The sequence below is a fragment of the Symphalangus syndactylus genome, chromosome 6, assembly GCF_028878055.3.
Source record: "Symphalangus syndactylus isolate Jambi chromosome 6, NHGRI_mSymSyn1-v2.1_pri, whole genome shotgun sequence".
Taxonomy (NCBI): Eukaryota; Metazoa; Chordata; class Mammalia; order Primates; family Hylobatidae; genus Symphalangus; species Symphalangus syndactylus.
The window spans coordinates 119,339,537-119,352,550 of NC_072428.2; the positions used below are offsets into that span (position 1 = coordinate 119,339,537).

The following is a 13,014-nucleotide window of genomic DNA, read 5'->3' on the forward strand; positions in this document are numbered from 1 at the left end:
GTAAGGAGTTGGAGACCAGCGTGACCAACATGGCGAAACCCCGTCTCTACTAAAAATACAAAAATTAGCCGAGCATAGTGGTACGCATCTGTAATCCCAGCTACTCAAGAGGCTGAGGCAGGAGAATGGCTTAAACTTGGGAGGCGGAGGTTGCAGTGAACCGAGATGGCGCCACTGCACTCCAACCTGGGCGACAGAGAGAGACTCGGTCTCAAAAAAAAAAAGGAATGACAAGTCATAAAAAAGAATGAGTCGTACCATCCAAAGTGTAGCCTTCCCCTGCGGGGAGGGAGGCTGGAACTGGCAAGGTTGGAGGCAAAACTGTGCCTACTGTACCTTTCTCGCCCAATCCTACTTGCACATGAACTCCCTCCCCACCCCTTTAGTCTCTCGGGCCCTTACTCTCTTTACCTGGCTCTTTTGCAAACATTTCCCATGATATTCTCCCTTCACCGTCACAGTCCTTATGCTCGTTTCCCAAAAGAGCTTCTCCGATGATCTCTCCCAGGTCGGCCGAGTGAGCCGGCCTAGCCTGCGCACTCACCCCAGCGCCACCCCAGTGGGAGCGCCGCCCGCGCCCGCCCCCTCGCCCCGCGCCCCTCGCCCGCCGCTCTGGCAGCCCAAACCCAGATGCTACAGCGCCGAACTGGGGTTCCGGGCGCTGGAGGCCGTGGTCGGCCTCGTGCTAGGTGAAGGTCCATCCCACCCGCGCGGGCCGGGAACCCGGCTCCGCTCACCCTCCGAGCGCTGCCGCGTTGCCCTGGCAACGGTAACCACGGCGAGGCCCTGCCCCACGCCCGGCGATTGTGCGCGCGGCCCCGCCCCCGAGGCGCACGCCGGCCCAGCGCCCACAACTGCCGCGGCCTAGGTGCCGCGTGGGGCAAGCAGGTGCCTCGCGTCCAGGCGGCTCCGCGGCTGGCTGCCTCCTGAGCCGGCCGCGCTCCTCCAAGCGAGGCGCGGCGGAGAGGCGTAGTGAAGCTGGGCCCGCGGCAGTTCCCTGAGGAGGGCCGAGAAGGGGCCGGGGGTGCTAGGGGAACGGGCGCTGGGGGCAGCGGCCCCGGTGGATGCTAAGGGCTTCGGGATCGGGAGTCCACCACCACGCCTGCCTGCTCGGCTGAGAATCGCCATGGTAATCCCCGTCTCCCTAAAGTACCGGGGGCCCGGGCGCGCGCCGTAGAGCCCCAGGCTGTCCCGGAGAGGCGCGGGCGCCGAGGTCACCGCCTCTCCCTGGGGTCGACCTCAACGCGTGGCGAAAAGATGGAGGGACAAGGGATGCCCGGAGGTCCGCGCCTGCTGGGGGCGCAGCAGCCGCGGAGTCGGGCGAGCCCTCTTTCCGGGTTTTAGGTCGTGGTCTTGTTGAGCAGCCCTCACACCCAGACGGTTGATGTGGGAAATAAAGGGAGGGTGGTACCGTGGTGTGGCACCTCAGGGCGCCAGGCCATGCCCACAGTGACGGGTGCGAGCTCTTAGCTGCCGTCGCCACACTGGGTGCCCGCGCGGGATTCTCCGCTGCTCTGCAGACTCAGGAAGCAGAGAGTGAGCCCTGGTACCACCACCTTGCTGTCAACAGCATTCCTGTTCTCAGCCCTCATCCAGTCACTTGCGACCTCCTTCCCACCCTCGCTGCTCTTTCCAGAAGGGCTGTGACCTTCCAGCCCCTGCCCCAAGTCCTCAGGGAGGCATCATTGTCTGCTAAACTAAGTACTGCACGCTTGAGCTGGGCGCACAGAGGCCTTGCTGAAGAGGCCTCAACCTTGAGCTTTCTCTGCCGTATCTTCTCTGCTAAACAACAACAAACAAAACAAACAAAAACCCCGCATCCCACACTAAACCAGAATTCTTCTGGAAGCCCGTTGCGCCTTCCCTGTCTTGATCCGTTTTCTTTGAGACTTGGATCAGAAGGACCGTGTCTCCATCGCTCCTTCAGTGCCCGCAGCCCTTTGCACCTCACCTCTGGTGCTTTGCCTGTTTTTCCTTGGAAAGCCTTATTCCCCATTAGACTCTAGTGTAGAAATCATTAAGTTTCTGTGTTCTTTCCAGTTTGTTTCCTGTAAAAGGATTAAGTAAAAATTTCTTGGTTTGAGAGTCATTCCACGGTTGCTATTGCCTTTTTTTTTTTTTTTTGACAGGGTCTTATTTTGTCACACAGGCTGGAGTACAGTGGTGTGATCACAGCTCACTGCAGCCTCGATCTCTGAGGCTCAAGTGATCCTCCCGCCTCAGCCTCCCAAGTAGCTGGGACCATAGGCAGGCACCACCATGCCTGGCTAACTTCTGTATTTTTAGTAGAGACAGGGTTTCGCCACGTTGCCCAGGCTGGTCTCAAATGCCCGGGCTCAAGGGATCCGCCCGCCTTGGCCTCTCAAAGTGCTGGGATTACAGGCGCGAGCCACTGTGCCCAGCCAACTGCCATTTCTTTCAGGGCCCAGGGAACTGAGGCAGAATGCTGTACATAGCCACTGAAGCAAATGCCAGTTAATTCATGCTCTTTGAATGAAGATCAAACACATTAGTGCACAGAGCCTGCAAGCCAGAGCAGAACCTTGCCTAACTTTCCTGCCTCAGCTGCTCTCACTGGCCCCCTTGGTTGCCTGTGGGCTGGCCATGTTGGCCTTTTTTGGGTTTCCGTCTCTTTGTGCACCTTCTCTCCGGCCTCAGAGATTTTGCATAGGCTGTTGGTCTTGGAATTCCCTACTCTCAGCCCACAGGCCACTCTTAGGGAACCCTTGCTTTGATGGCCCAGAGTAGGTCAGCCCTTGCCCATCTTGTGCTATTATAACTCCATGTGTTACAGGCATTATAGGGCCTTTCTTTATTAATTTCTTTGTTTTTATTTTTTTAGAGATAGGGTTTTGCTTTGTTGCCCAGGCTGGAGTGCAATGGCATCATACGTAGCTCACTTTGGCCTTGAGTTCCTGGGCTCAAGGGGTCCTCCCACCTCAGCCTCCTGAGTACTGGGGACTACAGGTGTGTGCCACCGATCCCAGCTAATTTTTTAAATTTTTGTAGAGACAGGATTTCGCCATCTTTCCCAGGCTGGTCTCAAACTGGGTGCGAGTGATCTGCCCGCTTCAGCCTCCCAGAGTGCTGGGATTACAGGTGTGAACCACCACGCCTGGCCAATAGGGCCCTTTCTTCACAGCGTGAGTCGTGAGTAAATGCGTTTGTGATTAGGTGACTAGTGTCTTTCTCAGACCTCACTGGACTGTAAGCATCATGAGATCTCCTTTGCTCCCCATCTAATACAGGGCCTGGTACACAGATTTTTGTTAAATACTTGTTGAATGAATGAAGGAGGCATCTTAAAATTCAGAAAAGCGGAAATCCACATTTGCTGTCTAAATTCTGTTCTTGCATTGCATCTCAGTTGTGATGTATTCATTCACTCAGCACATATTTATGCATCCTTGCAGTGTGGCAGATATTGGTGTAGGCTGGGGAATTCAGTGGTAAATTTATAGACAGAATCTCTGGTGAGGGAAACAAACAATAAACATAAGCAACAATTACTATTAACTAGTGAAAAGTGCTGCGGGGAAGGAGATGGACAGTGACTCTACTGGGGTTGCTGGGAGACTGTTAAAGACAGACCACTGTACCTCCCCCTGTCCCTAGCCTGGGACAGGCTCAGTTTATGTTTGTTTATATTTGTTGAAGTATCTGGATTTGGGCAATAAATTATATGGTCACTCCAGTTACAAACAGAGTATAGACATGGTGTCAGGGAGGTTTTTCTTTTTCTCTCTCTCTTTTTTTTTTTTTTTTTTTGAGACAGAGTTTCGCTGTTGTCGCCCAGGCTGGAGTGCAATGGCGCGATCTCGGTTCACTGCAACCTCCATCTCCCAGGTTCAAGCAATTCTCCTGCCTCAGCCTCCTGAGTATCTGGGATTACAGGCACCCGCTACCATGCCTGTGGCTAGTTTTTTTTTTTTTTTTTTTGTATTTTTAGTAGAGATGGGGTTTTACCATGTTATCCAGGCTGGTCTCGAACTCCTGACCTCAGGTGATCCACCCGCCTCGGCCTCCCAAAGTGCTGAGCCACTGTGAGCCACCATGCCCAGCCTGTCAAGGAGGTTTTTCTAAAGAGGTGATATTTGAGCAGAGGCTAGCGTAAAGAGAAGCAACGAATTCTGCCCCTTCAATTAGAAGGTCTGTAGGAAGACCAAGCATTGTGCAGGGAGAAGCTTGGAGTGTTGGGAACTAGAAGAAAGTTCAACAGCCAAGAGCCAAGAGCCACAAAGTTGTATTGAACCAACCCAAGGAGTGGATGGGCCCAGAAACAAAACCTTTATTACTCCCATGTAATAATTTCTTAACAGATTTATTGAGGTGGAATGTTTAAAATGCATGCTTTGGGCATGGTAGCTCATGCCTGTAAACCCAGCGTTTTGGGAGGCTGAGGCGAGGATAGCTTGAGCTCAGGAGTTCGAGTTGGGCAACATAATGAGACCTTTATCTCTACAAAAAGTAGAAAAAATTAGTTGGACATGGTGCTGCAAATCTGTAGTCCCAGTTACTCAGGAGGCTGAGGTGGGAGGATCGCCTGAGCCTGGGAGATTGAGACGGCAGTGAGCCATGATCGCACCACTGTACTCCAGCCTGGGCAATAGAGTGAGACCTGTTTCAAAAAATAAGTAAATAAAAATAAAATGCACATTTTGATAAGTTTGGCAAATGTGTGCATTCATTAAGCCATCACCACAATCAAGATTGTAAACACAGCCATCACCCGTTTTTTTTTTGTGATTCACCTTTCTCTCTTGCCCCTCTCTGTACCCCTATGCCCTCCCAACCCTCCCAGGCAATGGCTGGTCTGCCCTCTCTAGATTAGTTTATCGTTTCTAAGATTTTATATATATGCAGTCATACATTATGTTTTTTTTAAAAATTTTACTGACTTTTTTTACTTGATTATTTGGAAATTCATCCATGTTGTATCATTTATCGGCAATTATTCCTTTTTAGTGCTGAGTAGTGTTCCATTGTATGGTTATACCATGGTCTGTCCATTTGCCTGCTGATGGGCTTTTAGGTTTTCTTTCTTTCTTTTTTCTTTTTTTTTTTTTTTGACAGGGTCTCATTTTGTCACCCAGGCTGGAATGCAGTGACATGATCATGGCTCACCACAGCCTTGACTTCCCTGGGCTCAGGTGATCCTCCCACCTTAACTGGGACTACAGATGCATACCACCACCCCACCTGACTAATTTTTTTGTTGTTGTTTGTTTGTTTGAAATGGAGTCTTGCTCTGTCACCCAGGCTGGAGAGCAGTGGCGCAATCTCGGCTCACTGCAAGCTCCGCCTCCCGGGTTCACGCCATTCTCCTGCCTCAGCCTCCCGAGTAGCTGGAACTACAGGCGCCCGCCACCACGCCCAGCTAATTTTTTGTATTTTTAGTAGAGACTGGGTTTCACCATGTTAGCCAGGATGGTCTCAATCTCCTGACCTCGTGATCCGCCCACCTCGGCCTCCCAAAGTGCTGGGATTACAGGTGTGAGCCACTGCGCCCGGCCAATTTTTTTTTTTTTTTAATATAGATATGGGGTCCCATTTTGTTGCCAGGGCTGATCTTGAACTCCTGGGCTCAAGCGATCTTCCTACCTTGGCCTCCCAAAGTGCTGAGATGACAGGCATGAGCCACTGCACCCGGCCTGTTTCCAGTTTTTAGCTATTACAAATAAAGCTACCATGAACATTCATGTAAAAGTCTTTGAATGAACATATGCTTTCATTTCCACCTTAGGAGTGGAATGGACTGGGTCACATGGTGGACATGCGTTTAACTTTTTAAAGAGACTGCAAACTGTTTTTCAAAGTGGTTCTGTCATTTTAGATTTCCATCAGCAGTGTATGAGAGTTTCAGTTTCTTTACATCTTCACCAATACTTGGTACGATCAGTCTTTTTGACTTGAGCCATTCCAAAATGTATGTGGTGGTATCTCCTGGTTTTCATTGCATTTCACTAATGACTTAATGTTGAGTATCTTTTCATGTGCTTATTTGCCATCTGTATATCTTTTTTGGGGAAGGGTCTATTCAACCTTTGAACATGTTTTATTGAGTGGTTTTCTTACTATTCCGTTTGGAGAGTTCTTTGTTCTCCATATAGGCCTTTATGAGACACATGATTTGCAGATACTTCCCCCAGTCTGAGGCTTGTCTTTTCATTCTCTTAATAGTATCTTTTGAAGAGCAGAAGTTTTAAATGTTGATGGTGAGTTTATCAAGTTGTTTTCATGAGTTGTGCTTTTAATGTCATATCCAAGAAATATTTGCCTAATAATCCAAGTTAACAAAAGTCTTCTCTATTTTCTTGTAGAAGTATTATAGTTTTTGGTTTTATATTTAGTTCTATTATCTATTTTGAGTTAATTTTTATATATGGTGAGACTACGGGTTGAGGTTTATTTTTTTGTAAATGGATATTCATTATTCCAGCACCATATGTTGAACAAGATTATCTTTGCTTCACCAATACCTTTGTTGAAAATTAGTTGATCAAATACGTGCGGATCTATTTCTGGACTCTATTCTGTCCCATTGTTCTAGTTGCCTATCTTGACACCACTATCACACCATCTTGTTACGGTAGCTTTATAATAATTCTTGAAATAAGGTAGTATTAGTCCACCAATTTTGTTCTTTTCTTTTTCTTTCTTTTTTGAGACAGGATCTTGCTCTGTTACCCAGGCTGGAGTGCAGTGGTGCAACCTCAGCTCACTGCAACCTCTGCCTTCCGGGTTCAAGCGATTCTCCTGCCTCGGCCTCCCGAGTAGCTGGAATTACAGGTGCCTGCCACCACACTCGGCTAATTTTTGTATTTTTTGGTAGAGACCGGGTTTCACTGTAGTGGCCAGGCTGGTCTCAAACTCCTGACCTCAGGTGATCCACCTGCCTCAGTCTCCCAGAGTGTGAGGATTACAGGCGTGAGCCATTGCACACAGCCAGTTCTTTTTTCCTAAGTCCTTCGCTTTTCCATGTGAATTTTGGAATCTTCTGCAAAAAGATGAGAACTTTGAAAACAATGTCAAACCTTTATCTCACATCCTTTGTGTTTCCATATGAATTTTAGAATCAGTTTGCCAATTTTTTACAATAAGATGAGAACTTCAAATAAAAATGTCAAACTTTATGTGAATTTTAGGTCTCAAACCATTTTAAAGATTAAAACACATACATTAAGTCAAGTGTGGTTGGCATGCAAAAAAGTACAAGGTCATAAAGAAATCAAGACCCAGGCCAGGCGTGGTGGCTCACGCCTGTAATCCCAGCACTTTGGGAGGCCAAAGCAGGCAGATCACGAGGTCAGGAGTTGAAGACCAGCCTGGCCAACATGGCAAAACCCCGTCTCTACTAAAAATACAAAAATTAGCCAGGCGTGGTGGCAGGTGCCTGTAATGCCAGCTATTCGGGAGACTGAGGCAGGATAATCGCTTGAACCCGGGAGGCAGAGGTTGCAGTGAGCCAAGATCATGCCACTGCACTCCAGCCTGGGCAACAAGAGCAAGACTCTGTCTCAAAAAATAAAAAAGAAAGAAAGAAAATCAAGACCCAAAGTCTTTAAGAGTTTCTGGTAAAATGTACATCCCGTACCTCATGGGGTTGTTTTACCAGGAGAATGCAGTTACATAGGATTTTCATGTGAATTCTCTCAGAGAAGCCAAGCCACTGCATTGCAAGATACGTCTCATCTTCATTCCCGGGTTTTGTATCTAGGAATGTACTCTATTTCACCTAGCAAAAATGTATTTTAGCAGTTTTTTTTTTTTTAGACGGAGTCTCACTCTGTCCCCAGGCTGGCAGTGGTGCAATGTCGACTCACTGCAACCTCCGCCTTCCGGGTTCAAGAGATTTTCCTGCCTCAGCCTCCTAAGTAGCTGGGATTACAGGTGTGCGCCACCATGCCCAGTTAATTTTTGTATTTTTAGTAGAGATGGGGTTTCACCATGTTGGCCAGGCTGATCTCGAACTCCTGACCTTGTGATCTGCCCGCCTCAGCCTCCCAAAGTGCTGGGATTACAGGCATGAGCCACCGCGCCAGCCTATTTTAGTAGTTTTAACACATGAACTATGTTCCTCTTTGTTTAGCTTGGGACATTTTTTGACTGCAATGCTGTGAATAGGACACCTATTTTATATAAATGGTTACCCCTTGCAGGTGTCCTTGAACATTTATACCTTACTCTCCTCTCCCTTGCCTACAAGAGACACTTTTTAATAATATACTTCCATCTGTTATTTTCTGTATGTGTGGGTCAGAGGACATAGAGAAGTTCAACTCAGTTTTGTGCAGCTCTAGCAAATATAAATGTAAAACCAAAAACTATAACCCTTCTAGAAGAAAATATAGAAGATGTTTGTTACTTGGGTTAGGCAAAGATTTCTTGGGTATGACAAAAGCACAATCCATGAAATACAGGTTGACAAGCTCAAAGTGTAATAGTTTATTTCCAGATTAGGATGGTATCCATTCATTTTCCCAGAGAACACTGACCTTATGGGTTAGTCATGGAAAGAGAATAGTCACCGAGCCTGGTGGACACTGGTTTCTGCATGCTGGGTAGCCTAACTGAGCCCCTACATTTCCATTTTGAAGGCAGGAATAATACATAGAAATACAGCTCTGAGTGTTGGTGGTATTAAAGATGATGGCACAGGCCAGGCACAGTGGCTCAAGCTTGTAATCCCAGCACTTTGGGAGGCCAAGATGGGAGGCTTGTTTGAGCCCAGGAGTTCAAGACCAGCCTAGGCAACATAGCGAGACTGTCTCTACCAAAAATAAAAAAATTAGCCAGAAATGATGGTCCCAGCTACTTGGGCGGCTGAGGTGGGAGGATTGCTTGAGCCTGGAAGGTCAGGGTTACAGTAAGCTGAGTTTGTGCCACTGCACTCCAGCCTGGGTGACACAGCAAGATCCTGTCTCCAAAAAAAAGGAAGGTGATGACAGTCATCATTTATTGAGTATTTGTCTCACGTCACACATGGTGCTAAATGTCTTTTTTTGGGGGGGTGGAGGGGAGGCAGTCTTGCTCTATCCCCCAGGCTGGAATGCAGTGGTGTGATCTCAGCTCACTGCAACCTCCGGCTCCTGGGTTCAGGCGATTCTCCTACCTCAGCCTCCTGAGCAGCTGGGTTTACAGACGCTTGCCACCGAGCCCAGCTAGTTTTTGTATTTTTAGTGGAGATGGGGTTTCACCTTATTGGCCAGGCTGGTCTCAAACTTCCTGACCTCAGGTAATCCGCCTGCCTCGGCCTCCCAAAGTGCTGGGATTACAGGTGTGAGCCACCGCGCCTGGCCTGTGCTAAGTATCTTATATTTGTGTCTCACTTAAACCTCATGACTGCTTAATGAGGTAGAGACTACTTGTAAAACAAGTGCCAAAATATATATTTGCATCCTGATTATCAAACTTGTTTTAAATTTAATGTGTATTATGAAAATTTCCAAACATAAATGAAAATAAAATCATAAACTAAATCCTCATATATCCATTTCTCAGATTCAGAAATGATTAGGATTTTGCCACATTTGCTTTATCTGTTTTTTCTGGGTAGGGGGCAGTGGGGGAGCTCAGTGTTTTAAAGCAAACCTCAGGCCTTCTTTCATTTCATCCCTACAGATTTCAGTGTGCACTTCAGAAACGTGTGGACATCTTCTTCTGTGATTTGCCACCATTGTCAGACCTAATAGAATTACTAATAATTCCTTGACATGATCAGATTTCCCTGATTAACTCAAAGACATCTTTTTGCAGCTTGTTCAAATAAGAATGCAAACAAGGGCCACAGCTTGCATTAGGTTGGGTCTCTTTTAATCAGGGTGCTTAATAAACATTTGTCAAATTAGATTGCATGTGACTTTCAGAAATTATTATAATTCTGGGTCGGAATTAAGCTGCTCTCAAAAGGCAGTTCTAGTTGCATTAATTGTTTTCTTTTACCAAAGGGGATTTGTCATTTAGAGAAGATACGACAATGCGAAATGTTTGTTGTGGCTGCTGTTTTGACTTATTTCCTTTTAGGAATTTTTTTTCCTTGTTCAATACAGAAATACTGAAAATGATATCAAGTTTATAAAAACTAACTCGGCCTGGCATGATAGCTCACACCTGTAATCCCAGCACTTTGGGAGGCCAAGGTGGGCAGATTACTTCAGGTCAGGAGTTTGAGACAAGCCTACCCAACATGGTGAAACCCTGTCTCTACTAAATGTACAAAAATTAGCCAGGTGTGGTGGGGCACACCTTGTAATCCCAGCTACTTGGGAGGCCGAGGCAGGAGGATCACTTGAGCATGGGAGGTGGAGGTTGTAGTGAGCCAAGAGCATGTCACTGCACTCCAGCCTGGGTGATGGGAGTGAAACCCTGTCTCAAAAAAAAAGAAAAAACAAAAAAGTAACTTCCCTCCTCCCGTATTTATATTTGTCTTTAAAAGCCAGCTAAAGGGAAAAAAGGAAAAGGCCAGGGCAAGTCTCGTGGGAAGAAACAGAAGAAATCAGAAGTGGACATTCTCAGCCCCGCGGCCATGCTGAACCTCTACTACATCGCCCACAACGTCGCTGACTGCCTGCATCTGCGAGGATTCCATTGGCTGGGTGCTCCCAAAGGAAAGAAAGGGAGAAGCAAGTGACAGCATTTCACAACACATCTCTGTTACAGACAACAAGACTTGGGGAAGAGAAGTCAGGATAACACAACTATTGCCAGCAACATAGACTTTACTCCAGACGACTTGAGATGCAAATTAAGTGTGCTTTTCTGTGATGGTTGATGATCGGGAAATGCACCTTACTTCCTCTGTTATGCAGGATATGGTTAGCCACTTTGGTTTCTTAGGAGTTATAGGGTGGGAAAAGCCTGAGTAATTCCTACACAGTGTGCTGAAATTAATAGAACTTTCAGAAATTATTATAATTCTGGGTCAGAATTAAACTTTGCTCTCAAAAGGCAGTTCTAGTTGCATTAATTGTTTTCTTTTGCCAAAGAGGGTTTGTCATTTAGAGAAGACACAGCAAGAAGCACTGGGTTTCCTTAGGAACATTCCTCTCTTGGGCACCATTTCCTTTTTTTTTTAATGGAAGATAATAAATACTTTGTTTCTATAATTTTCTTCTCAGCAGTCTGACTCTGTTTGATTTGAATTAGCCACAGGCTCCACGGATGCTAAGATGGTCACGAATGCTCTGACCCTGCCAGTCTTGCAAGCAGATGGTGAGAAGTGGCTGACAGTGTGAAATGGCTGGACGCAGGGCAAAGGAGGCAAATCCGCCCATCCCTTTCTTTTTTTTTTTTTTTTAAGATGGGAGTCTCACTCTGTTGCCCAGGCTGGAGTGCAGTGGCAAAATCTCAGTTCACTGCAACCTCTGCCTCCCGGGTTCAAGCGATTCTCCTGCCTCAGCCTCCCAAGTAGCTGGGATTACAGGCGCACACCACCAGGCCCGGCTAATTTTTTTATTTTTAGTAGAGACGGGGTTTCACCGTGTTGGCCAGGCTGGTCTTAAACTCCTGACCTCAGGTGATCTGCCTGCCTCAGTCTCCCAAAGTGCTGGGATTACAGGCATGAGCCACTGCACCTGCCTCGGCCTCCCAAAGTGCTTTATTATAGGTGAAAGCCATCGCACCTGGCCATCTCTCTTTTTTCCCTATTATCACCTGACTCTTCTCCCTCCTTCCCTCCACACTCTATTTCTTCCCAACTTCTGCCTACTTTCTTAAAACTTGGCTGGCCCCGAGTTATAGAATTGGTGCCAGGCACTTGCCCTGGGCATTCGGCTGATATTCTAGGATCTCCCTAGTCCTGTAAGGAGACGCCTAAGAGGTGAAACTGTAGTTCTTTCTCCTCGGCCCAGAGGCCTAAATTCTCCAGATGTAAAAGCCAGCGTTTTGTAAATGCGGACGCCGTCTTTGACTCCCTGAGCACTCCATCCTTGCCTCCTGCTCTGTCTTCCTGGCTCTTCCTGCCCCTCCCCAGCCCCTGCACTGTTGTGTCCATTCATGGTTCTGAGCCCAAAGCTGACACACTCTAGGCAGCACCTCCGGGGATGTTCTAGTTTGTTGGAATTATAATTATGCTGTAGGTGGCCTTGTGAGGATCGCAAGGATTCATGAGGTTTGCTAAGGGAGGCTGCAACTCAGGACTGAGGTTTTCATACACATCAGAGAAAAAAAGGAAGCTCCATGAATCTCTGTGCTAGAGAAGTGGGGTGCCCATGACCCACATAAGCCTGTTGGGAACAATATTGTTTACCTGCACCATCTGTGCAGTTTCCATAGAAGCCCTTGGCCAGTTGCCAGAGGAGCCCTCACTTGGGTAAATCTGAAGGGAGGTGTCCTCTGCTGTCTGTTTTCTGGCTTTGGAGACAGGGAGCACCTTCCCGCCCTGTTAGGGACTGCTGAACTCACTCCAGTTCAGCAGTTCTCACACTTGAGTGTGCCTCTCGGTCACCTAGAACACTTGGCCAAGTGCAGATTGCTGGGCCCTACCCCTGCAGGAAGGATGGGGCTCAGGGATTTGTGTTTCTGGTACGCTGGCAGGTTATGCTGCTGCTGCCCAGCCACACAGGTAGACAGCTGCCGCTCCAGTTAATGCTGCCTACCCAGAAGCTAAAAGGCTTAGTGGAATCCGAACCTGTGGGATGTGTAATGTCCTTTCCTGACTCACCTGGGTTCAGGAGCTCGTATTTGAGTAGTTGGTTATTGGAAGGTTGGGGAGAAGGCACCTGCAAAGCTTCCTTTTGACCCCTGACTGCCCACACCTGCAAGGCTTCCATTGGCCGGATGCTCCCAAGGGAAAGACAGGGAGAAGCAAGTGACAGCATTTCACAACACATCTCTGTTACAGAGAACAGGGCTTGAGGAAGAGAAGTCAGGATAACACAACTATTGCCAGCAGCATAGACTTTACTCCAGATGACTTGAAATGCTGCTCATCTATAGCACAGATACAGGCATTTACAAGCTAACAAGGTCTGAAAGTGGTCATGCTGTTTTCTTTTGAGATGATGAAATGATGAG

At 47.5% G+C, this 13,014-nt stretch overlaps 1 protein-coding gene across 1 annotated transcript; it reads left to right on the plus strand.

Moving 5' to 3' along the window:
- The first annotated feature begins 830 nt into the window (after positions 1–830).
- SMKR1 (small lysine rich protein 1) lies at positions 831–10,950 on the plus strand. Its single transcript, XM_055283980.1, has 2 exons — positions 831–1,129; positions 10,436–10,950. The coding sequence occupies exons 1-2, from the start codon at positions 1,127–1,129 to the stop codon at positions 10,628–10,630; spliced, it is 198 nt and encodes a 65-aa protein (XP_055139955.1). The 5' UTR covers positions 831–1,126; the 3' UTR covers positions 10,631–10,950.
- The last annotated feature ends 2,064 nt before the right edge of the window (positions 10,951–13,014 follow it).